The 27,799-nt window shown below is 31.7% G+C and overlaps 2 protein-coding genes across 3 annotated transcripts; one reads left to right on the top strand and one right to left on the bottom strand.

The window, feature by feature from the left end:
- Positions 1–1,116: 1,116 nt before the first annotated feature.
- Positions 1,117–16,340, bottom strand: LOC127708975 (ubiquitin carboxyl-terminal hydrolase 22-like). Its single transcript, XM_052214219.1, has 13 exons — positions 16,156–16,340; positions 15,111–15,243; positions 14,700–14,813; positions 14,123–14,224; positions 12,093–12,268; positions 11,200–11,395; positions 10,665–10,770; positions 9,947–10,047; positions 8,630–8,687; positions 7,830–7,956; positions 6,279–6,442; positions 5,689–5,838; positions 1,117–3,930 (listed from the first exon to the last, which is right to left on the bottom strand). The coding sequence occupies exons 1-13, from the start codon at positions 16,267–16,269 to the stop codon at positions 3,888–3,890; spliced, it is 1,584 nt and encodes a 527-aa protein (XP_052070179.1). The 5' UTR covers positions 16,270–16,340; the 3' UTR covers positions 1,117–3,887.
- Positions 16,341–16,375: 35 nt separating this feature from the next.
- LOC127708980 (dehydrogenase/reductase SDR family member 7B-like) lies at positions 16,376–26,304 on the top strand. Of its 2 annotated transcripts, none has more exons than XM_052214226.1 (8): positions 16,376–16,406; positions 17,058–17,156; positions 17,881–18,039; positions 18,707–18,807; positions 19,825–20,044; positions 20,796–20,888; positions 24,112–24,258; positions 24,865–26,304. In XM_052214226.1, exons 3-8 carry the CDS (start codon positions 17,895–17,897, stop codon positions 25,074–25,076), a joined length of 918 nt encoding a protein of 305 aa, XP_052070186.1. In that variant the 5' UTR covers positions 16,376–16,406; positions 17,058–17,156; positions 17,881–17,894; the 3' UTR covers positions 25,077–26,304. The 2 variants fall into 2 exon arrangements, with proteins under 2 accessions (XP_052070186.1, XP_052070187.1); XM_052214227.1 differs by lacking the exon at positions 16,376–16,406 and adding an exon at positions 16,437–16,478.
- Positions 26,305–27,799: the final 1,495 nt, after the last annotated feature.

The raw sequence follows: 27,799 nt of genomic DNA, 5'->3' as shown, positions 1-27,799 counted from the left end.
GTCAAGAATTATTAAGTTTAAGAATTGACTTACAACATCCCCTACCCCCTGCTCCAAAAAAGTTTTGAACATGTTAAAAATTCCAGAGTACTTGTTAACTAATAGCAAGATAAATTTAGGCCATTTGATTATAGTACTTTGAATTTTAGGTATATAGACGGGAGAGCCAATAAAACGTTTCTTAGATATGGCAATGGCAGCATACACAGAACATTTCACGCTTAAAGATTGCCTATATAAAAATAAGATGTTGTACGATTGCCAATGAGACAACTCTCCACCATATCAGTTCATTTGTTACTAATCATCTTTTATATGATATACATTCTAATATGATTGTAATATTTTGTTCAATCTATTTATAAGTTTCAGATAAATATCAGAAATATAAAATATCTTGATTTCTACATATCAAACTGTCATACAATACATACTTACTAAAAATAACATACACAAAACACATAAACAAAGATTTCTTTTTTCTGCTGTGTAAACTTTTGCAGCATATACCATACATGTGTTTCACAAATTTCTGTGTACCAATTAAGATTAATTTTAATTAATATTTTTTTTTTAAATTCCAGGTGTTGAAACCAAACCTACTCAAGTAAAACTCTGGTAAATTTAAGCCAAAGCCTTAATTGGTAAATAAATAGACAAAAAATACTATCAGAGTAAAATTAACTTCACAAGTGGTCACTTACATTCAATCATTCATTCATCTTAAATTTTTGGCACAAGTAATATTCTAATGAAATAAACTGGCCAGATTCTAAGGAGTAAAGGGGGAAAAAATTTGATCATTACAATTTTCAATCTGTGGAAGAACCAGTTGTATTCTCCTTTCTGATAAATACCTAGTTAAAAATTATGTCAAATTTTCTCATATATTTACATCTTTGGCAAACTTTTTATGCTATATTCTACTGAAAATGACAAATTTTGGTAAATACAGGACCTTGCTAGGAAAATATTCATAAAATTGAGAATGGAAACAGGGAATGTGTCAAAGAGACAAAAACTCGACCAAAGAGCAGAAAACAGCCCAAGGCCACCAATGTTTGATTGTAATCTTTTCATCTGCTATCCCCTAAAAAAAATTTATGTTTATGCCAGAAGGATAGTTTCAAGTGACCACAAAATTATTCAACAGTTGATAAGTGAGCTTAAAGCTATACCTAGTTTACACAAAATGACTTTACTTTATCTGTCAATGCCAGACTACATTTACAAGACAAATAAATTTAAATAAATACCCACAAAAATCATTCCTAGCATGCATGTCTTGTATAAAACATTCTGGAATGATTATCAAGCAGTCTAGTTAGTTTACATATATCTGAGCAAACTTCAGAATAAAAAAATCAATACACAAATGGAAAATATTATCACAAATATACTTTTCTTTATAAAATACAAAATACAATAAATATTACACTAATACACCCAATGATTCACTGGAAAAATGTTTTTCAAACAATTTATACAGGGAAAACCTGTGTAAACCAAAGGAAAATTTCAGGGAAAGAAAATTGCCAATTTTCTTCAAATTCCAATGCAAATGAAAAAGTTAGAATTACTTTGTAATTTTTTGATTATGATTAATTGACTTTCGGTGTTAAATACCACTTTCAGCACTCTTGGCTATTCAATAGCGGCCTGTTTTTATTGGTGGAGGAAGCCTAGGTACCATCAACCTCCAGCAGGAAATCTGTTAATCCTGGTAAATAAAGATCCGAGTCAAACACACCTTGCCTCGGTCAGTGGTGACAAGCTAGAGATAACTGTAGATGAACTACTTAGACCACTCTGCCACCAAGGCCCCCAATTTGTTTATGTATGAGTTAGCTCATTCAGCTAAGGTCAAGTTGAAAGATGTCAAAAGTTTTCCCAGTGGGAAAGAGCAAGTGTAACCCAACTTATTTTCAGGGATTTTTTTTTTTTGCATTTAGCCTTTCTAGCCAATTTTAAGGCAATTAGTTCTCAACATTTTCTAATTTTGTTGATATAAACATAATATCATAAAATAAGATCCATGTTTGATAAATTGACGACCATTTATAGTCACATTATTTTTCTACTCCAAAAAGTCAAGCAAATAAAGAGTTCATGTGTTACAGTATTTTAACATTTTTTTTTTAAAGTTCATACAGGCTTTTGGTTTGGACAGGTTTCACTGTATAATTTGAAGAATCAGAAATTCAGTTTTTCTTTCAAAAAACATCAGCCATTCAAAAGAATGATTAAATGAGAGAAGAAATGAATGCTCAATTTATGCCCTTTCATTGTTAAATTCTAGATGTTTATAGCTGTTAGCTCAAGTAAGTATTTTATTTTTTTTATCTTGTTAGGGTTATTCCTTTAACTTATTCTCCAAACTATTAGTACATGTCGTAAAATTATTATTTTACAAATCTTTTTCCTAAGTATTAGAATTAGAATAGCACAATTAATTAATTTTCATTATATCAATTGTTTAGTATAATCAAAGATCAGGAGAATCTTTATTTAATGAAAAGGTTTGCATCATCCTCAGAAACCTAGGGTTAAAACTTTGGCACACCTATGTGGTAAACTATCTTTAACTCAAACTTTAACCCACTACAGGAAAGACACACTATCATAGGCGGGGCATAAAGAAAGAATGTTTCTTGGTTGAATTTTATATCGTTTGATAATATAATATAAATTGTCATGATAATATAAGAACATTGAAATCAACTGATTGACTTTGCTTTTTGTGTGCTTTTTTTATTGCTGTGCATATACTGTTTTTGTGTCACGGATGGATACCCCATATTCTTTGTTTTTCTATTTGATTTATTATTCTTGTATAAAAGTTATAAACAATGCATGTTTTATTCAAAATTATTAAAAGGACGTTATTAAGGATCCTGCCATTTTGCCTACATGCATAATTACAAATAATGACAAAATTTATCTCAACTTGTCCTTCTGACAACCTTTACCAATAGTTAAATTTTAACAAAGATTTTCCATTGTCGCAGAATACAATTTTTATTCCTAAAAGGTTGCATGACAAAAGTGTGATTGAATTTCAATTAAATTCCTTATTTCATCAATACAAGGAATAATTTTCCAATTGACAATGATACAGTGGAGTTTTGAAGATGATGGAATCAACCCTGGTTTCTAAGGACGGATCAGAAAGCTTTCCATAAAATCCACAAATTTAAGTATCCTATGATGAGAATAAGCAAAGTGTGATGTATGATGGATTGATAAGCCATTTAACTGCAGAAACTAAACAATTTCTATAGAAACTACATTCACAAATAATATCATGCTAATTACGTACCAGTCTTTCTTAGAATCAGTTATAACAAAAATTTACGGTAGTATTTTCATAATGACTTACAATAGTAAAAATTACAAATTAAAATACTGAGTTTATAACACATGTCTTAAAATTAAAAAAAAGTCTTGAAATCCACCAAAAGCTGTTTAGGTAATTCAAAAAGGTATATCTTGGAAAGCACCTTTCCAGAGTCATTCATTCTAATAAGGAAGTATATCTACCTTTAAGAAAGTCACATGAGAACCATAACCCAAATATAATAAGTTTACAATTAAACTTGATTTGTTTCAGTGAAATGCATTTCACTAATTACAGCTGTACCTCTTTATTACAATATTTAGCTTTTGACTAAGATGAAAAGAAAAGACTGCAGATTTTTAACCCGTTTTATCAGACATCAAAAGCAAGTGAATTTCTATTGTTTTTCAAAAAGCCTGATTCTGAGAACTACTGACACTTCTATATAAATCAAGTATAAATGACTATGAAAGACAAATTGTCCAGCACTTTTACAACACGGCAGTATAATGAGACAGTATTATGCAACCAGTACTAATCTTCTCTGACGTCAATGGTACTCTAGTATCTGCTTATGGTAAAATAATAAATACCTACAATGTAAATTATGTACTCATTAAGAAATAAGTATATATGAAATCAGTCATTTCCCCTTTTACGTAAAATTTCATTAAAATGTTCAAGTAGTCTGTTAATAATATCTCAATCTAACCAGCACTTCAAACAATGAACACACATTTTTTGTACTTAATATGCAAATGATGTTTTTTTCCCCAGATTTTCACTTTATTTAGAACATTTTCATTTTGCATGTAAGTAGTTTTCCATTCGTTTGATAGTTGGAGCTTCTGATTTTGCCATTTGATAAAGGACTTTCCGTTTTGAATATCCCTTGGAGTTTGGTATTTTTGTTATTTTACATTTTTGTAGCACTTTACAGTGAGATTTTTGTCCCGTCTGGTATAAATTTTCATACATGGATGCTGGAGCATTCTTTCATACCAATAAGTAATGTGTGTATTTATTGTTGGAATAGATTACATATAAATAGAGATCAATTAGTGTGAATGTAGGAAATGCAATGAGAAATTGTAAAAAATGCCACACAAATCCAGTTATTTTTCCCAAATAATACAAGAAGGTGCACATGATGTCTTTCAAAGTATACCCCACTTGTTACAAGACCTTAAAAAGTGAGTGTATAAAATTCAAAGTATTATCTAATAGGAAGTGACTGCCCAGTGGATCTGAAAATCTTTTAAACGGTACAACAGAAATTGAGAGATATGTACTGAAAGTTACAGACAAACAAGATCATACACCGATTGGGGGAATAAAATTTTTTTTTTAAAGTTTTTGAAATGAAAATAAAATGCTTCACTGAGCGCAGCCTGATACAACCACAGAGGTCGAACCCTGAACAGTTGGGGCAAATTTGGGCACAATATTCAAGCTTGATACTGTCTGAATTTGGATTGTGATCAAACTTTTGACATAATATAGGTTTCTGACACAAAATAAATATGGTCAAAGATCTTATAAATCCATTGCCCAATACTGTGCAATTGAAGATTTCTTCTTCAAACTTTTCAAAAATTCAAAATTTTGAAAACTTTGAAAAAAAAATATGAATCCCTTAAAAAAATTGGGAAAAAAATCCCCCCCCCCCCTTTGGAGCAATAACCCCACAACTCAATCCCAGCCTTTCCTTTGTAGTATGGAACCTTGTAGTACAACTTCAGAGAGATCCATACACTTACACACAAGTTATTGTCTGGAAACTAGAAAAATGCTTGTTTTTGGCCCTTTTTTGGCCCCTAATTCCTACATGTTTGGGGCAATTACCCCCAAACTCAATCCAAGCCTTCCCTTTGTTATATGGAACCTTGTGGTACATGTCAGAGAGATCCATACACTTACACACACGTTATTGTCTGGAAACTAGAAAAATGCTTGTTTTTGGCCCCTTTTTGGCCCTTAATTCCTAAACTATTGGCCCCATAACCCCTAAAATGAATCACAACCTTCTACTTGTGGTATTAAACATTGTGGTACAATTTCAGAGCAAAAGAAATACTTAAAACACAAGTCATAATCCTGAAACTAGAAAAATGCTTGTTTTGGCCCCTTTTTGGGCCCCTAATTCCTAAACGATTGGGAACATCATCCCCAAAATCAATCCCAACCTTCCTGTTGTGGTATTGAACCTTCCTAAAAAATTTCATAGAGATCCATTCACTTAAACAAAAGTTATTGTCCGGAAACCAATGTGTCTTCGACGACGACATCATACCATTATACGATCCCAAAAATTTTTTGCGGTTGTATAAAAAATATAGTCCTTATCTTACCCTTCACTATTAAGCACCTCTTGTGGTGAAGCACGACTAATCATATGGTCATCACACTTAAACCACTGGTCCTTGTGTTGTCGTATATAACATGTATAATGACCACATTCTATAGTGCCCATATGATTTACCACAGCAAATAAGGAATACCTACAAACCAATAAAAAGAATTAAAAACTTTAGCTATTTTACAATAGGTATGGACACACATAAGTGCCTTGCCTTCACACAACTGGCAGCATTGAAATTGTATCAATATTTCTAACTTTTATTTCAGTTCAGTAGATTTATAAAAAAGTTTTGGGTACAATAAAATTGAGAATGGAACAAATACACTTTTTACTTATCTTTCCTCTAGAAACTTGATCTCATATATTAATTAACTATTGTAAGTGGATATATAAGATAACATGTGACATAATGGTAAAATCTGTTTCTACAATATATTTTTTTCCAATTTCTTGGCAAACTGGCATTCTTGTCTGGTGAAATGCATGCATGAAAGCATCTGAATCACATGTTTCAACACCTGTATTACTACTTATTAAGAAATTACTACTTATTAAGAAATATGGAGATGTCGTACTCACTTGTTATCACATGAAAGACTTTTGGCAGATTCTTGGACGATTTGATTAATGTAACCATTTTTATTGTCACGAGATGAAGACATAAATGGAGTCATGTCAAGTTCGTCTGGGAATGATACAAACGTAGATATCTTTTTATGATACCCTGTTGAATGTTCAAACCTCTGTAATTAAAAGAAATGAAATCTGTCATACATAAATTGTTGTGTGTAACCAACGTTTTTCAATAGTCTGATAGGTGTGCAAGTGTCATCTTATAAAAATACATTATATTTGTTAAATTGACCCAATAATGCTATAAAATTTCACTTGGTTTTAGCAATCAAACATTATTTTCAACATATAAACCTTTATGAAGGCTTTATTATCAACAAACAGTTTCAAATACAAAGATCAGTCTCCTATCTTTTATAACACTTTCTCTCACATTTAATCCTATCTCAGTTTTATGAATAAAGACATTTTTATATTTGAAGAAAAATGAACACTTGAATAAATTCCAGCCAACATTAGAGTTATTGATATCTTTAAAAACAACAATCTTGCACACAACAGTAACTACATATCAACACATGCAGTTACATGTTATTGTGCTAAGCATGCCCTTACTCGTAATTCAAAGTATGGTAAAAAAGGAAGTAGGTGTCTGACATTCAATAAGAGCTAACACCTTTCAGCTCATCACTGTCAAGCTGCTGATCAAATATTAAGTCAGAGGTTTCTTGAGAAAATGTGAATAAATTATCTGTTGCACAAAAAAGTAATAGCAATATAACCTTCACTCTGGGGAGTGAGGGTATACAATTAAATGCCCAATTTTAAAATATTTACAATAAACTGCTTCGCTGAGCGCAGCAGGATACGCCCCCAGAGGTCCAACCCTGAACAGTTGGGGCAAAAATGGACACGATATTCAAGCTTGATACAGGTCTGAATTTGGATTGTAATTAAATATTTGACATATTATAGGTTTCTGAATAAATGTAGTCAAAAAACTTGAAATTGGTTATATGAATTGAATTTATATTCAAATAAAGATTTCTTGCTGTTGTGGAATACACTGTGCTGTTGCACAATACTTAGTAAATCTGTTGTCAGACTATAAACAAATAAAGTTCAATTTCTTCTCAATGTCATATTTGAAATTTATGAAAATCAATAAGGAGATTACATCAATAGCTATAAATAATTCACCAAAGTTTCATGAGAACTGCTGAAAGCATTTTTGAGTTATTGTCCAAAAACTGGAAAATCCCCCCTTTTTTAATAAATAAAACCCCATAACTCAGAAATGTTAAATCTAAAATTTATAAAATTCTAAAGGGAGCTTACGGACAGGCGGACGGACAGACAGATTGACAGACGGTCAACGGTATACCATAATACGTCCCGTAAATGGGCATATAAAAAGAAGAAAGCCTCACTTTAGAAACAGCATTGAAATGATTATTAAATCTTTTATAGAGAGTTTTAAAATCATTGAATGATCCTTTTCAAAGTATAAATAGGACCTTATTTTTATATCAATGCTGAAGATAAAGTTAGTTTTACCTTCAGATGAAAACATGCCACAACAGGTTGTTTTTTCATTGTCAGTTGCTTTGTTGATTCCTGGTAACTGTGACATGTACTACACTTTATTTTGGCTGAACTTCCTAAATGTTCAGGTTTGGTAAATCTAAAAAAATATGTTTATACAATTATAGTTCATTACAAAATTATATTATATTAATCGGTTTAAAAGAATAAATATATTACATTACATTATGAAGGGCAATACATAAAAATCCAAAAAGAAATGTGGGAGTGAGAGTGCTTACAAAACTGGACAGACTGGTTGACACCAGGACAGACACCCAACATTTCTATGTGCCAAGCTCCATGTTGATGCAGTGGACAAAAAGGTTGACTTAGACAATACAAAATAATACTATGGAAAAGTAAACAGATCTGGAAGTTGTAATTAAAACATTTTTGGCCCCTTGGTAGATATCAGAAAGTGTTGTAAGTTTATAAAATAACATGTGTTAACAAGAAATTTGTCTGTCCATTATAAAATTATAATATTTAAACTTTGTCTTAAATATTTACTTTAGGCTTTTGAATTTCTTGCATTTAAAGGTAAATTTCTTAGACTGCTATAAACTGTCTCATTGTAATTTCAAGCTTATAAAATTATGTAATTGTAAACTATAAGGTAGCAACTTTCTCAGGCAAAGTCGACCGTAGACGGTTTTTCATGTTTTGTTTTTTTTAAATATTCTTGCTTTTGACAAATTCTGCAAAAATGATAACAATTACTTCTAATTTTTGTCAATCCTTTTTTTTTGTGCCCTATTACACAAACATACCTTTTTAAGCAGTCAAGTAGTGAGGTAGGTTCGTATGTTCCTGGACTATTAGAATAACCTGTTAAAAGATTTAACTTCACTTGTCATTTAAATGCATCAACATAAAATATCATATACAATTGCCATAATACCAGTTTGACATTTAATGAACAGATCCATCTATCTTAAATTTTCACCAAAACATAATTTGAATCCTAAATCTCTTGCATTCAAAACTAAGAAAATATCAACTGAAGTTGTCTTAATGTCATGTTCTCCTAACGAAATGAAATGAATTTTCAGTGCCCTTCAAAGTCATTTCTTCAGTCTGTAATGTATCATTTGACCTTGACCAAAAACTTCAGTGGTTGTTGTTGGCTCAGGTCTGTTGTATTTGTTTTTTGTAAATAGTATTGTTAATATAAATTAGGCCGTTAGTTTTCTTGTTCAAATTGTTTCACATTTTCATGTCAGTACCTTCAGTACTAATATCTGCCTTAGAATCTTTATTTGTGCAAAATTACGTTGTCAAAATCTTTACTTTTGTTTTTGAAGGTACATTTTCTTATACCGGATGTTGACTTGACAATGGTAAAAACACGGAACAGAGACGGATACGAAAAATCCGTGTAAGTTTACAAAGCACAATCGAGTTTAAGTAACTCTTTCCAACGTTATTTCTTCAAGAAAAATCTGAAAATACTTGAAATGAACGTTAGATAAAGGTATCAATGATAATTTTAGCATTTATGAAGAATTCGGATGCATAATTAAATCTCACAAGTGCACACATGCGCAGGCGTGTACTTTATTCAATCAACGTGGTCCTGGCGATTTTTTCGCTTAAAACTTTTATAACTACCTTTTAAGATTTTTCATCAAATCATATTTATATGCATATATTTGATAATTTAAATCTTTTTGATTAAATTAATTAGATGCAAACTGCTGAAATTTATGAAAATAACTTCAAATAGACCGATCAATGTCCGGTACATATTAGTTTACCTGTCACCTGAATAGGTAAATTTCAATTGTCTGACAACTAATTAATCTTGATTGTAATGAGAGGGTATTAAAGTAGGGTTTGTTTTGATAGCACTTATTCACCATGTCACTTTTATGACTGGAAATGTGGCTGTTTAAGACTAAAGGTCAGGAAAAAAAGATCGCAAAAACTTCAATTTTTTCTGATTTATGTTAAAATGGCAAACCCACATTAAATGTTCGTTTCAGGTTTGGCACAACAAGTCATATTTATAATTTAACGGTCATGTCCAGAAAATATGACCGTTTTGGAAGCCCTGGTTCACACTTTTTACACTAAAAATAAATTACCTGAGCTAGGAGAGGAATTAGTTGTGCCATTGGATTGTGGAGGTCCTGGACCTAGATCTAGAGATATATCCCATATAGGATCTATTGTTGTTGATACATTTCTGAAATAAAGAAATAGATAAGTCAACACTTAAGAATACTAATTACATTGATTAGATATTATTGTAAGTTATGGATGACATTTTAAGGAAGAATTTCTATTTCAAACTGGATGTGTCACTATTTCCTAGTATTTCTTAATTCCATCAGTACAGAGTTGATGAAAATACCATTTTCTACTCCTCTTTTTAATATTGCAACATTTAAAAAAAATATTAAACACTTGTAAGAAGTGACATGTAACCTTTCATAAATAAAACATCATTCAAGTAAAACTTTGCTTCATTTGATTGTGTCGACCACTACTTTCATATAATTCATAAAATATCATTCTCTTTTATTTCAATCAGTGGGTTGCTGTCTCATTGGCATATACCCAACTCTTCCTTTTATTCACACAATTTCATAACAGTAAGTTACATTGGTTAGGGCAACCAGAAAGCCTGTATAACACCTGCCTAAGTAAGCTGGTTGTAATGCTTTTAACTACCAACACAATATAATGCTAACAACAGCAACCATAATTATACCAAATAATTGCAAAATTTGATGAGGATTTTTCTTTTAATGGGAAGGGTGTGGGGGTGTTAAAAAAGTAGGTCACCTGTCCTTTACTTACTTGCACTGCTGACATGTAACATCTGATTGAAGTCCACCAGTAAAAATCTGATCTATAATACAGTTACAGTGTAAAGGAGTTCCTGGGTTGTTGGTCCCATTTGTACCTAGAACAAATAAATCATTTTTTTTAATTATTCAAATACAGGGCAAAAATGAAAGTCAAAAGCACAAAATGAATAAACAATATTTAGTTTACTGTTGCCACATTTACTGAGCATCTTAAAGAATTGTGATTTATTGTATCGATCATTTCATGGACATTTTATCTCTATTTCCCTTAGTTGTAACGACTACTTTTATTATCATGAAAATCATTGCTCATAACTAACTATTGTAGTAAAGGCATCCATCTTGGTTGGCAGGTGACAGTGTTAGACATACAAGCTATAAGCATGATTAAGCCAACATTGGTCCAAACTGACTATTACAAGTGAACCTCAGAGAAGGCATTTTAAACATTTACAACCACACAACATATTTCTATTGAGTCCATGGCAATCAGTGAAAGACTACGTGACAAGAAATACACATACCTTGAATACTTGGTCGACAGTGAGATAGCAATAGATTAGCGGAGTAACCTTTACAATGCCTGTGTAACACATCAAGTGCTGCTATCAGGAACTCATGAGCATCCTGCTGCTCATATCCGGCCAAGTGACGAGCATTGGTCCACACCAGGTGTAAAAGACGAAATGGAATATGTGGAGCCCTGGCTCCAGAGTAAAACTGAGAAAGTAAAAAAACATAATTTTTTTTATTATTAAAATTATAATTATGTTAATAAAAGATAAATCAAACTTTAAAATTTGTCAAAAAATATGATTGTTTGACAAAAATTGTTCCTTCATAAAAAATCCTCAATTACAAGCAGCTTTGAGACAGGGTCACTATGCTGTGTTCCTGAATTATGAAACATTTTTAGGAAAAGGTCAAAATAATTAATGGTCAGTATTGCCTAATTAAATTCTTTTGATCACAAAACTTGTTTGTTGTATGCAATTGAGATTTCAGTTACTTAATTTCAGCAAAGGATATTAAAATAAGAAGATGTGGTATGACCTATATTGATATAGATATACATTTTTCATTTTTCTCAATACTGTTACAGGCAACCTGCATATTTTTCTGAAATGATATGAAGATTCAATATTTTATTATGAACTTATACAAATTAATTTCATTTACCTAAATAAAAGAGCATTATTTGCAATTACAAATGCTGCCACTGTAAAAATGCAAAATGTGTTGAAGTAGTCAGAATATTGTTTTATTTTGGAAAGTTACATGTTGATTAATATCCAATCCAAATTGAAGTATGTTTAATTAGTGTAAAAAGACTATTTTGTTTGTTTCAGAATTTTATTTATGTAAAAAGTGTAAAAAATTTATCATTACAAGCATAGCTGTAGTTTATTTGACTTACTTCTTGAAAAAGTCTGGACATTTCACAAACAAGGCACTGCCGAGCTTCGTCCTCTTTCATTTCACAAACATGTTTATCAGCTAAAAAATAGTCTCTCAAAACTGGTGTGTGAATCAATGCCTGAACTATGCAGTTCATAAAACAAGTGTTTCCTAAATTAATCAATCCTCTAAGACCTGAAATAGATAACCAACAAATTGCTTTGAAGTAACAGCCAATATCTAGAATTTTCTATAAAGTTGTGATTTGCAATTTTGAATGGCAGTCTTTTTTTACTTGTCTACTTGATAAAGTTTCATCTTAAGCAGTTATAAAGCTTTAAAATGTGTCAATCTTGCATATGAGTTTCATTCTAGACTTTTAATTACCATTGCTAATAAAATGCTCCGCTGGGGCGCAGCTTGATACGACCGCAGAGGTCGAACCCTGAACAGTTGGGGCAAGTATGGACACAACATTCAAGCTTGATACAGCACTGAATTTGGATTGTAATCAAATATTTGACACAGCATAGGTTTCTGACACAGAATGAAAGTGGTCTAAGAACTTAAAAAAATTTAATTTACCTATTCAAACCTTATCATTATTATTTGCTTTAATATATAAATCAGAAATAACCAATTTAAAATGGAAATTTTAAAGAAAAAAAAAGGGAAAAAAAATCCCCCCCCCAAATTTTTTGAACCCCCTTATGATTCATCACCCCCAAAATCAATCCCAGCCTTCCCTTTGTGGTATGGTACCTTGCAGTACAATTTCAGAGAGATCCATACACTTGAACACAAGTTATTGTCTGGAAACTAGAAAAATGCTTGTTTTTTGGCCCCTTTTTGGCCCCAAATTCCTAAACATTTAGGGCAATTACCCCCAAACTCAAACCCAGCTTTCCCTTTCTGATATGGAACCTTGCAGTACAATTTAATAAAGATCCATACATTTACACACAAGTTATTGTCCTGAAACTAGAAAAATGCTTGTTTTTTTGCCCTTTTATGGCCCCAAATTCCTAACATTTTGAGGGAATTACCCCCAAAATCAATCCCAGCCTTCCCTTTGTGGTATGGTACCTTGCAGTAAAATTTCAGAGAGATCCATACACTTGAACACAAGTTATTGTCTGGAAACTAGAAAAATGCTTATTTTTAGTCCCTTTTTGGCCCCTTATTCCTAAACTTTTTGGGCAATTACCCCCAAACTCAATTCCAGCTTTCACTTTGTGATATGGAACCTTGTAGTACAATTTCATAAAGATCCATACACTTACACACAAGTTATTGTCCTGAAACTAGAAAAATGCTTGTTTTTTGCCTCTTTTTGGCCCCTAATTCCTAAAATTTTGAGGCAGTTGCTCCCAAAATCAATCCCAGCATTCCCTTTGTGATATTGTACCTTGTGATACAATGTCAGAGAGATCCATACACTTACACACAAGTTATTGTCATGAAACTAGAAAAATGCTTGTTTTTTGCCCCCTTTTGGCCCCTAATTCCTAAAATTTGGAGGCAATTACCCCCAAAATCAATCCCAGCATTCCCTTTGTGATATGGAACCTTGTGGTACAATGTCAGAGAGATCCAAACACTTACACACAAGTTATGTCTGGAAGTTACAAAAATGCTTATTTTTGGCCCCTAATTCCTTAACTGTTGGTACCATAACCCCCAAAATCAATCCCCACCTTCCTTTTGTGGTATTGAACCTTATGGTAAAATTTCATAGAGATCCATTCACTTAAACTAAAGTTAGAGTGCGAAAACTAATGTGTCTTCGGACGACGACGACGCCGCCAACGTCATACCAATATACGACCACAAAAATTTTTTTGCGGTCGTATAAAAATTAGATTGATTGAATGTTTTTTTATTACAGTAAAATCCCATTCATTGTTTTTAAGGAAATTTTATGGGCTGCACTCAAAACAAGAATTCATGTTAAAAATCCACTGTATCATCACATGTTTATAAATAGTATGATTTAGTAACCTCTTATATAAGAAAATTAAAAGTATAGTAAATTTTGCAAAAATGTACCTATTGTTGATGTAGTTTCTACTTTCCTTCTTTTAGGATTCTGTAATAGAATTTCCTTCTCGATTTCAGTAGGTTCCCACCGTATAAACTGTTGTTTTAATCCTGAAATTAATACAAAATATAGTGATTGAATTGGTGAATCAGTTGTCCTCTTTGCAAACACATGGATGTGTTAAAATTTACACTTGGAAACTATACAATCCTGAAACCACTCAAAGGGATGCTCAACCAAACATAAAAGTTTTTTGTAAAGAATATAGATGAACATACTTCAGTATTATGTAATTTAAAAATGTATTACTGAAAGTTTTAAAAGTTTTTTTCAGATTTTTTTTAGGGGTGTCTACACTGACTCACTGGTTTGAAAAACAGATTCTTTTATTTTTAAATACTAACCATAAAATATTAAACAACAGATGCCAAAAGAAAACAATAAATACCTATTAAATTGGGCCATGTAACAGAGCTTTAATATAAAGATTTTTGCAAGCATTAAATTGAAAGTTAAGAGATTATTCATGATGAGACTATGAACTAGATAATTATAGAAAACTTTAATGATTCAGTATTTCTGTACCTTGAGCCTTTGCAGATTTTTGATGTTGTGAGGTAGAAATTGTTTCTAATTCTGGATCATACATATAATCGTTACAGGCAAAACAGAATACTGTTCCATAACTTAAATCCATAGCTGGAAAAAACAAGCAAAGTTGTTATCTTGTGATCACAGATATATGGTACTAATATCACTATAGATTAACAATAGAATCAAAGTTACATTTATTTTACAATTAAAATTCAAAAACTTGGAGATTACAGGAAGACGGTTGCATGCAAATATCCCAACCTCTGATTTATATGTTTCGACAGGTCCATTTTTGTTAAACTGCACCTTTTTTGAACAAGAAAAATGTAAAGTTGAAATTTATATATTGTTTTTCATCAGACTTGTTTTACTATAAACATGATAAAAGTACAATGTACTAACCCAGATGGTGGCCCTTCCTTTCAGCATGTCCATGAATATGATGGTCATTATAGCATCCAAAATAAACACAGTGTAAGCAGGCATGAAGCCTTTGTGCATACTTCTGACATGTATGACATCTATTGGAAGCAGCCTAAAAATTTTAAGAAAAAAATTCATACTTTAAGATTCACTACATTGTAGATGGAACAGAGAACTTTTGGGTTACATATGTTGAGTGTCAACAGAAACAAATCTTAGCATTGCATAATGTTGATATTCTATTATTCAAAATATATATTGGTCAAATAAAAATAAAAAGCAAAAAATCAATTACATGTACATGTATATCAGTGTTTTTATGTATTGCTGATGACATTGCTATATGAAATTTGAATAAAGGACAGTCACTTTAGCATGTTTAGAAAAATGCAACACTTCACATCAGCAAGTTGAGTATTTGGAGATTGCTTTTAGTAACTGTGAGCATTTTCTTGTATACTATAATTTTGTATTTTTCTGTTTTGTTTTCACCTGTGTTTTTGTTTCTAATAAAATATACACCAATCTCGAGATGTTTTTCATAAATGAGTTACACTGTTTGATCTCAGGTCAATCTGTTTAAATGATCCCAATGAACGAATTTGTTCTTAATGTGACATAACAACATATGCATTGAGATAGGAAATTGCTGAATTCGAAAGTTGTCTAGAGTTTATATAGCCCTCTTCTTCATATACTGATTTTTATCTTATGTTCTTCTTTGAACATTTTCTTAGGTCACTGATTACAAGGTTTAAGAGAGATCAAACAAAATTGTTTACCCCTGAGAATCGTTGAAAAAAATGAGATAAAAAAAAAAACAGAAATGAAGGACCCCCATCCAAACCCTCCATGTTCGGAAGAATAGCCAATATTTTTTTGTAACCGTTTATGGTATTTTCTGCCTGGTCATTCGATTCAGCTGTGGTAGGTGTGTCGGTGTGGGTGACAATTTTTGTTTACAGGAAATCATTTATAAATGATCTCATTGATCAGTTGGTGGGGAGATATTTTTTACAATCACCTTTCGTCGCCTGGCTTCAGCCGACGGGCAAGCTACGAAATATGCATGGATTAATCGATACGCATTTGTTCCATGTATTGATTTATAGTCAATTAAATGTTCACAAATCGACATAGTCGACCAAAGCCTATTTCATTTTAATTTGTTTCCTTGCACAAAACAACAAAGATTGGTGCGCAGTCTTCCTTGTTTTAGTAATCATTTGCGCACCCCGTTTGAAAGTTCCGCTTCCGTTTCATCCCATGTGCAAGGTACAAAATGTAAACAATACATTCCTTCTGTGAATTAGCATTGTTGATCTACATAAACCATGCTTTCATAGGGTTTTATAGCTTGAATTTATCCGTTACTTAGAATAAAATAATGTTGCAAGCTTGCTACAATTTTTTAAAGACTAAATCATAAAAATATGTGACAGCAACTTAACAACACAAAAATGAAATAATAAGAACATACCCAGTATTTTTATTTTGTAAACTTTGTAGCCATTACTCTTTTAGTAATTTTTCTATAAAGTGCTAATCAATTTGGTAGATGACATCATGAAAAAATGAAAACAGCAGCACTTTATAAAATGTTTTTTATGAATAAATTAGTATTACACTGGTTGTCTTGAAATCAATCAAAATAAGTGAGGTCATTTAACACTCGGTTCTTACTGTGATACAATTACATGAGCATTTTGACGTAAAAATTTAGGGGAAAGTGGGGAGTCAGAAAGTGCATTAATTAGAAAGTCGTCTATGCGTCCGATATGTTTATTTTCTTTATAGTATATTCAAACAACATTGTCAAACTTTTATTTTAATTATTTCCTTGTACTCACAGTTCAACAAGGATGCTTTGCTGCAATAAGGGCAACATTAAAATAACATTGCATTTTTTTTTTTTAATTTTGACAGATTTGTGGTACATTGTATTTAAAAGCAAGATGCTAAAATGGTGATGGCCTAATAACGAAAAAGATCAAATAAACTTTCATGCATCCATAGAGTTGAAGTGTAAGTAATTATTTTTATTGTTAGTATCCTGGATAAAAGAAACATGATTGATGATTTTTGAAAGTGACTTATAGACCCAAAGTGTCTGGTGTATATGATTTTTTTCTGTAACATATTTGTATTTTGTTAAACATGTCAGTGATGTCACTATGATAAAAAAAAATTACTAATAAAATTGAGAATGGAAATAACATGTTTAATATAAACAAATCATGAATAAAAAGAACCCAACAGCATAGAAAAACCAAAAGATATCTACAATATATAAATAAAAAGATGTTATATGAATGCCAATGAGACAACTTTCCACCAGAGTTCAAATGATGTGGACATAAGCAATAGGTAACAGTACAACCTTCAACAAATGAGAAAAACACATACTGTATAGTGAGCATTAAAAGGCCCTGACATGATAAATGTGTAACAATTCAACTTGGGTACAACTTATCGCTTTCATACTCAGTGGACATTATATATATAATATAGTATATAGTTTGCTATGATATGAAGAAAATAAACTTCTGAAAACTATCTGATCTATTATATTCAAAAGTTGGATTTTCGAAGCAATTCTTGGGCATTCAATTATTTGATGACATTCATGAATAAATTGAGTATATAATATTCAACAAAAGAAGAACATTTACTTACACAAAATGGACAATGAAATTGTCCCTTTACATTACTTCAATCTTGACACCTTTCTTTCCTTTTCTTGTTTCAGTTAATTGTATTGTAATGTCACTGAATACTATAGGGAGTTACATAGGATTTCCTTTGGGTGTTCTGGTATTTTTGTACATGATTATGTCCTACAAGAAAAAGAAGAACATCCAGGGAAAAGTTGTTCTGATTACAGGAGCAAATTCAGGTCTTGGTAAAGGTAATTATATTACTGTGAAATATGAGATCAGTTTTTACATGGCTGTTTGGTGTTTTTATGTAAAATTGTTTTCAAGAGTTATCCCCCATTGGTATGTCACATCTATATCAAATATTCATATTTTATTTTTTTTTCTGAATTCTCAAGCTGTTAACACTTTTAATTTTCAAAAAATTTCTGAAATATGTCAACAACCTTAAAATATATGTATTTTGCAATGACATTAATAAAAGGAAAAATCTAAACTTCAATTGAAGGATTTTAGTGTAATCTCAGGGTAATTTGCAGTAATATCCAGTTTAATTATCTCCCCTGATGTGAACACATTTGTGCAAAAGTCATCTTTCTTGGCAAAATCACCTGAATATGGAAGTAATTGAAGTATGTATTTTAAATATAACTGAAAGAATCAAATTTTAATATTGTTTATTTCTCAGAGAGTGGTTAAAAATTCACAGATTTGTCTGAAGAATAAAAATTTAAAAACATATGTATTATACCGTCTTATTAAACAAGAAACAAACCTGAAATGGCTGGTTTATTATACATTTGTATTTTTTATTTTTTAATCACAGTGAATGATATCTTAATTAATAGAGGACAAGAAAATGTGTATCTATATTTGTCAGGGATTAATTAATTGACTGATCTTTATAATGTTTTCAAGCATGTGCCAAAGCCTTTCATCAAGCAAAATGTAGAGTTTTATTGTGTGGAAGGAACAGGGACGCTTTAGAAGCACTCAAAGTGGAATTAGAAAATGCTAAGGTAAATATTTATCTTGAAAAAGTTTTATTCTTTTTTCTTGCATTACATCACATCCATTTTGAAGAATTAAGTTGCATATGTAATCTTTACCTGTGTAAAGTAGGAGTTGAGGCCATGTAGATTCCTTGGATTTTTACCATACATTCTTATAAAATTTAAGAACATTTGTTTTGTTCAATGAGTTTTGATATGGAACAAAATTATAAATGTAATACATTAGTTCTTTGTTAATTATCAATATCTCAATTATGTTTTTGAGTAAGTTCAATGAAATAATTATGCATTGCTGTAAGGGCTATTCCATTAAAATGTATGTGGGAGGGTAGGGAAGGGAAGTTTAATTATAGAATGTGGGTCATGGGTCTTTTTTCAGTATGCGTCTATTACCATTATGCAAAATTATCTAAAAAATGGTTCTTGGTTGTATTTTGAAAGTCTCTTCCTACCCTACCTCATACATTTTAATGGAATAGCCCTAAGGTTAAAGCCCCAAACAATATACATTAGGTTAGGGGAGGGTTTGGTGCCCACCAACATGTTTGACCCTGCCACATTCTGTATGTGCCTGTCCCAAGTCAGGAGCCTGTAATTCAGTTGTTGTTGTTTGTTGCTATATCATATAACATCTTCTTATTTTTATATACATTTACCAACTGGGTAATTTGAATGATAGGATGGGAGCATAAGAGAATAATGTTTTCTTTTGAAATTTTTTAATTTTATTGAAACCTTTTCTACTACTAGGGGCCTTGGTGGCCGAGTGGTTTAAGTAGTTACTATTGTAATCACTAGCCAGTCAACACTGAGGTTGTGAGTTTGAACCTCGCTCGTGCGGGTGCACTCAACTCCAATCTTAATTGACTAGGATTGTCAGTTTTCCTATCGAAGGTCGTGGTTTTCTCCTGGCACTCCGGCTTCCTCCACCAATAAAAACTGGCCGCCACGAAATAGCCCAAAAGTGGCGTTAAAAACACAAAAATTAGATTAAATTAAATTTTCTACTACTGTGATTTATAGGTACCATCTTCATACCCAGCAGAGATAGTAGTTTTAGACTTGGAAAATTTATCCAGTATACCTCAGTGTATTGCTGACACTGTGAGAATTCATGGTCATATTGATATTGTAATAAATAATGCTGGTCTGAGCTATAGAGGGCAGATAGAAAACACAAGTCTAGATGTAGATATCAAATTAATGACGGTCAATTACTTTGCCCAAATAGCTCTTATAAAAGGTAAGTAAGTTAATCAAACATAACCTACGAACCCTACTTTGACCAATATAAGTCTTTTTTTATTGTGTTTTTAGGTTGTTTCCTTGACAGAAATGTATATCAAATGCTGGCACTTAAATTATCACACACAGACAAATGTAAATATAGAAATAAGAAGATGTGGTATAATTGCCAATAAGACAACTCTCCACCAGAGACCAACTGACATAGAAGTTAACAATAATAGGTCACTGTACATCCTTCAACAATTAGCAAAACCCATACTGCATAGTAAGCTATAAAAGGCCTGGAAATGACAAAGGTAAAGGAATTCAAACGAGAAAATTATCCTGATTTATGTATAAAACAATAAACAAAAGATATATGATCTACAGCAACAAAAAAACAACCAGTGAATTGCAGGCTCCTGACTTGGGACAGACACTTACAGAATGTAGTGGATTTTTTTTATGGCTAGGTTAATCAAGAAAGCCCCTAGAAGCCTCTATATTTTTTATGACTAGGTTAACCAAGAAAGCCCCTAGAAGCCTCTATATGAAATAAAGAGATGTGGTATAGTCCAAATAACATGGATTTAAGCAATTATAGGTCATTGTACAGCTTCAATTATGAGCAAGACCATTACTATATAGTCAGCTTTAAAAGGCAATGGCATGACAAAATATGAAACATCTCAAATGCAAAAACCACATTTTGTTTGTTTCTGAGGTGCTTGAATGAAATCGTTGTGACATTCCTAACTGTATTACAGCTGTGTTACCTTATATGAAATCAAAACAGAATGGATCTATAGTAAACATCAGTAGTATACAGGGCAAGTTTGCTATACCATATAGATCTGCATGTAAGTAATGCTAACATAAAGAAGAAAAGATGAGAAAAACAACAGAAGTTCACAAAAAACAACACAGAAAACTGATGTTTGCACTTGGCAAACACAGATAACTCCAGTAAACATCAATCAGAAATCAAGCATTATAAAGAAATGCAATCGTGAAATAAAAAGATTTAGAAATATATTCCAGATATGTAATTGTTATTTTCTATGAAAAATGTTATTTGCATATTTTATATTCTTAAGATGGCACCTGTCAAATTCCATCATCTATCAGGAACCTTAAAACAAAATTTTTTTTTATAATAAAAAGAAAAACTGGATATGTTACTGTTAATTCTTAGGGGTATACGATACAGTTTCAATCCCATGGTGAATTTTTTACGAAAAATTTGCATATAAGCTATTTTTTACCTAAGCAATTCAAATATGTAATAAAAAATATACCTTCATGTGCTACTTTAAGAGAAAAATGGGGTCGAAATTTTAGACATTTCCTCAAAATTTTGTTTTTTTGGACATTTCTATCCTTTGGATAGTCATACTTACCTTTTTGTTTCAAAAGATAAACACAAGAGGATTTTTGTAAAAACATTTGGAAACTGTTTTAAAAAAAGAGGGGTCCATGAACTGGTTTTCAAGTTAAATCATTCTGAATGATAAAAATCAGTCGAAAAATGCATCTTTTCCCGATATGTCACAATTTGACTTTGCGAAAAATAACATTTTACATTAGCAACGTCATTATCTCCCCTGTAACTGTATCTTATGCCCTTAAAGGGGCATTAGATATGATTTAGACAAAAAATTAAAATACGATTCTTTCTGTTTCAAGTATTGATTAAAGCAGATTTATGAAATAATATTCTGTTAAAGGCAGTCAGTTTGGCCCAAATTTGTCAATAAAATCTAAAGAACATCACTGATGTATTATTGACTTGCATGTCAATAATTTAACCTCAATTGAATTTGTATTCATGTGGCCTTCAATTTAACCCATTAGCTGGAGTTGGGTTATGTATGTACTAGGTGTGTTCGGCTTTTTAAAAAATAAGAATGTCAACATTGGAAGTGAAAGAAGGGTGAACCATTTCGTTGACTGATTTGATCCACAAAAAATCATTCTTTTACAGGTAAAAATGATGGTTAACATATTTTTTAGCCTATTACATGAAATCAAACAGAGATAGAAAAATCTGATGGCACATGCTCGCTATCTTTTTATTTTTAAGTTTATGTTTATATCAGTTTATAAGACCTAGGCTGTCTTCGGAGGTCATCACAATGGTTAATTAGATGATGTCTAGACTAAAATACACAGGAAATGCTGTTACATATTAATATTATTAAGTCCATACATTATTAATTTTAATTTTGGACTTTTTGTAATTTTGATATATGTTTTAGTATGTTATAAAATTGAGAATGGAAATGGGGAATATGTCAAAGAGAAAACAACCCGACCAAAGAGCAGACAACAGCCGAAGGCCACCAATGGGTCTTCAACGCAGCAAGAAAATCCTGCACCCGGAGGTGGTCCTCAGCTGGCCCCTTAATAAAATTGTGTACTACTTCAGTGAAAATAGACGTCACACTAAACTCCAAAACATATAAATGAACTAGAATTAAAAAACATACAAGACTAACAAAGGCCAGAGGCTCCTGACTGTTGTTATCTGTTTTCTTAAAATTGACTTTGTTGTTAACTGTTATTGTGAAAAAAATGACCCCTGTTAACTGTTTTTTTTATTTTTGAAATCACTGTTTTCTATTTTCTCATTTAAGATAATTTAAATTGCTGTTATCAGTTATCAGTATTTGAAATTTACTGTTATCTGTTTTGAGCAAAATCAAAAATGGTTAAACTGTTAATGGACTTCCTCTTGCCCCCCCCCCCCCCCCCTTTAATTCATATTTCTTGAAGGAAAAAAATAAGTGGTTCAGAAGGGATGCATTTCAATTCAAATAAAAACAAAATTGATTTTTGTCGAGCCTGCGACTTTTGTCGCAGAATGCTCGACATAGGGATAGTGATCCGGCGGCGGCGGCGTTAGCTAACTTCTTAAAAGCTTTATATTTTAGAAGGTGGAAGACCTGGATGCTTCATACTTTGTAAATGGATGCCTCATGTTACGAAGTTTCCGTCAGTCACATGTCCAATGTCCTTGACCTCATTTTCATGGTTCAGTGACTACTTGAAAAAAAAGTTAACATTTTTTGTAATGTTAAATTATCTCTTATTATAAGTAGTAGGATAACTATATTTGGTATGTGCTTACCTTGCAAGGTCCTCATGCCCGTCAGACAGTTTTCACTTGACCTCGACCTCATTTCATGGATCAGTGAACAAGGTTAAGTTTTGGTGGCCAAGTCCATATCTCAGATACTATAAGCAATAGGTCTAGTATATTCGGTGTATGGAAGGACTGTAAGGTGTACATGTCCAACTGGCAGGTGTCATCTGACCTCGACCTCATTTTCATGGTTCAGTGGTTATAGTTAAGTTTTTGTGTTTTGGTCTGTTTTTCTTATACTGTATGCAATAGGTCTACTATATTTGGTGTATGGAATGATTGTAAGGTGTACATGTCTAGCTGGCAGGTGTCATCTGACCTTGACCTCGTTTTCATAGTTCAGTGGTCAAAGTTAAGTTTTTGAGTTTTGGTCTTTTTTCTAATACTATATGCCATAGGTCAACTATATTTGGTGTATGGAAATATTTTATGATCTATATGTCAGTCACGCAGGTTTTATATGACCTTGACCTCATTTTCACGGTTCATGTTTTGGTCTGTTTTTCTTAAACTATAAGCAATAGGTCAACTATATTTGTTTTATGGAAGAATTGTTAACTGTACATGTCTGCCTGGCACGGTTCATCTGACCTTGACCTAATTTTCATGGTTCATTGGTCAATGTTTAGTTTTCTTGGTTAATGTTAAGTTTATGTGACAGTTTTAATAAAGCTTTATATTTAGGACTATCAACATAATATCAATGATTAGTAAAGAAGGCGAGACATTTCAGCGTGTGCACTCTTGTTGTTATTACAAAAATGTATTTTTGCTGTTTAAATTTTTTTTTTTAATTAAAAAACAACAAAAAATGAATTGTTGGTACCTTATTTGAAATCATACATAAAATCATCTGTTGCATGGTACAAATGTATTCAGATTTCCTTTCCAGTTCTAACTGATAATAAGGTTCTAAATATATATTTGTATAATTTTAGACACGGCTTCAAAGCATGCAATTCAGTCTTTCAGTGATTCTTTGAGAGCAGAAGTAGACAATATACATGTTTGTGTAGTAAGCCCAGCTTACATTCAAACTAACCTTTCTAAGAATGCTGTTTGTGGAGATGGTTCTAAATATGGCCGTAAGTTTTTATGTTTTACCTTTTTTCCTACTGATGGTTAAATGTAGTTGCCTCATATTTTTAAATTTTTGTACCTTCAGGGATCACATTACTGTCATTGTGTTATTTATGTCCATCTGTCTGTTCCTTCTCCCCTTTCCAACAAAAAGTCAGGAGGAAAATTCTGTTACCCCTGACCTCTGTACACAAAGGGTACATGGTTTATCAGGCTAACTTGTAAAGTTTTCAAGCTAGAACTTTTATGTAGGCTTAAAGGACACATACTTTAAAGGTTGTGAATTTTATCAGGATTTTGCTTTTTGTCAAAGTTCCACAAAATAACAAGATGATAATTTATTTGTACAATGTTTTCAGGGACAGTTGTCCAGCCACAACTCTTCTTGCTAGAACTTTTATATTATGCAGATTGAACTGTTATATTATGCAAAGTTGTAAAATGTTTTAATTGTATGTTGATCTTTTATCAGTTAATAAATTTCTCTGTCTTTAACAGTTTTATGTTGTTGGTTGCTATCAGTATTGACTGATGCCCCACATATCCTTGTATTTCTTTTTTCAATGGTATTTTTAGACATGGTTTATATGTACAATTTCTGTATATTTCAGTGATGGATAAGACCACACAATCTGGAATGGAGCCAACATATGTTGCTGAGAAGATCCTGTCAGCAGTTGAATTTGAACAAAATGAAGTCATATTAGCTCCTGTACATCACAAAATAGCTATTTATTTAAGAACAATTGTACCTAATTTATTTTTTAAATTGATGAAATCAAGAGCTAAATCTGGAAAAAAAGATTATGAAAAAAATGATTGATTTCACTGTAATTCAGTATGTATGTGCAACACTAGTCACACGAGGCAATACAGGTTTTACTGTAAAATAAATGAATGGCTAGTGATGAAAACCACTGTTCTAACAACAAGCCCAAATACACATTATCATTAAGCTTTCATTGTAAGAATTTTTCCACTCTGTCAGCATCAAACTGTCTTATTTTCAACAAAAAAAATCATGTGATTTTGTTTTTTCTGTGAAAGTAAACGATGTCAACACAAATGATTGATTGAATATTGCTTGCTTAATGTACAGTGTCAAATATTTCATGCATATCACAAATAATACAATTAGTAGGTTCTGTAAAGTAGGACAACTGGGACAAAGGTTGGGAAGACACAAGACCAGGCTATTCTCAGTTTAATAGATAAACTGTTTCCAAAGTTAGCGAGTCACACAGAAGAATCCAGTTGGGAAAAATACCAGTGATATGGAATCAGACTTGCAATCTCTCATTTCTTATTTTTCAAGCCTGACTTCACAACCCATCTGAACGTCCTATCTTTGGAGCTTTTGGTGTCATCAAGACAAGATAATTCAAACTTGTATGTGTATAAAAGGAAATGTGTATCTCATGTCACAAGGAGATCAAAACTGAATTACATTGTCATTAAAATTCATATTTCAGGAGCTCTAAGTTGCATTTTGTAAGAAAGTGTACGTTATATTTAAGAGAAAATAGACTGAGATATTTTCCTGCTGCACTGAGTTTGTTTATAGTGTCATATTTGAGTTCAAATCTCATGTAAAACTTTGAAAAAAATGCTTATTGTACAATATAGAACAGGAGTTTCAATACAAGAAGTTCAAAGTTAGTAGATGAGACTTGATGTACCTTCATGTTTAATTGACTTAATTTAAAGTTTATATCACCTTCAAAGTTTTAGGGTTATCCAAAATTCCCCATTTTAATTTTTCATGCTTATTTGACTTTTGTTAAATTTTTAAATCACTAGGCTAGTGACTAGGTTATTCAAATGCCACAACTTTTATACAAATTTCTTTTCATCAGAGTTCTAATTTGAACAAAACCAAATATTATTTATTATAGTATTCAATAGTTCAAACATCTGTTATTGTTAAAAAGGACATTGATCAGACACAATTTTACAACTTAATAACATCTTCTCGAAAATCTTATTGCATGTAGACCTTTTCTTTCCTTATTTATATATTTTCTATAATTTGTAATAAAAATATTACGAGATCAGTTTTAGTTCTTGAAACCCATAATCCAATTAATCAAAATATAACCATAAATGAACATCTGAAGTTCACCGTATGGCCTTCAACAGTGCTCACAAGTTCTTATATGAAAATAAACTATAAAAGTAAATCATAAAGTAATGATACCACAAAACTTGATATCTTTTTGATTTAATAATTTTGCTTAAAAATAACCAATAAAAAAGTGTAACAGCACTTTGATTGCTGTTCTTCATCTAAGAAGTTGCTGAACTTAAATGATATATTACAGCAAAATTCAGTCTCTTCAAAGTTTTTGTCTGGTACTATTTGATTTTCATTGATAACCACTTCATACATATGTCTTTGTAAAGTAGTCAATACATTGCATATAGAATGGGCAAGTCACAGTAAATATTTTACTGTTTATTTGCAAAACAAAGGACTATATAACCATAACAACTTCAAACAAACAGACTATCACAAGCCGTTAGACATTTGTAGTAAAACTTTATAATTAAGTTGTGTTGGCATTCCTTGTGACCAACTTACTAGTTGCAACCAAATAATACTCACAGAAATGTGTTTTTATGACAGAATCTTTTGTTAAGTAACTTCAATTGACATGGTTCATCTGACCTTGTCCTCATTTTCAGGGTTCATTGGTCAATGTTATGTCCTTTTCGAAGATACTATAAGCAATAATTTAACTGTATTTGGCGAATGGAATGATTGTAAGGTGTGAATGCCCATCTGGCAGAATTCATTTGACCTTGACCTCATTTTCATGGTGCATTGGTCAATGTTAAGTTTTCCTATTAAGGTCTGTTTCTCCTATACTTTCAGCAATAGGTCATCTATATTTGGTGTATGAAATAATTGTAAGGTTTATATATTGGTCTTGTAGTGTTTGTCTTACTAAGACCTCATTTTCATGGTTCACTGGTTAATGGTAGGTTTCATGGTTATGTTAGTTTCTCATACCTGCCAACATTTCAAAATGCCCAAGGGGGTTTAGCGTGCAAGATGGCTCTCATTGTCCCACAAAACCTTTAAAGGGGCCTTCAAATTTATTTTAATGATGTTTATTTGCTTCTTCATACTTAGACAATCATATACCCATGGTAAAATTGATTGTTTTATTTTAAATTGTGGACAAAATTGCTCTTTTAAAATTTGCAATTGGGAGCCTCCATGGGGGAAATCCCCCACAAATAGTGACAGTTGGCAGGTATGGTTTCTCAGATACTGTAAGCAATAAGTTGACTTTAATTTGGTTTATTGAGTTATTGTATGTTGTACATATTTCTGTCAGGATTCATCTGACCTTGACCTTATTTTCATGAATCATTGATATTTCAAACCCTGATACCAAAGGAAATACCTAAAAGTCATGTTGGATACTGATTTTTGTGATCATGACATGTTTCTGGAAGAACCTGTCGTCTATGGACTATTAGTTTGACAAAAATTTCTCAAGTGTCAAATCCAAATGAGAACAAGCAGACCCAAACCAA

This window comes from Mytilus californianus, unplaced genomic scaffold (assembly GCF_021869535.1).
Source record: "Mytilus californianus isolate M0D057914Y unplaced genomic scaffold, xbMytCali1.0.p SCAF_7, whole genome shotgun sequence".
Lineage (NCBI taxonomy): Eukaryota > Metazoa > Mollusca > Bivalvia > Mytilida > Mytilidae > Mytilus > Mytilus californianus.
This window is presented reverse-complemented; position numbering and strand designations above follow the sequence as displayed.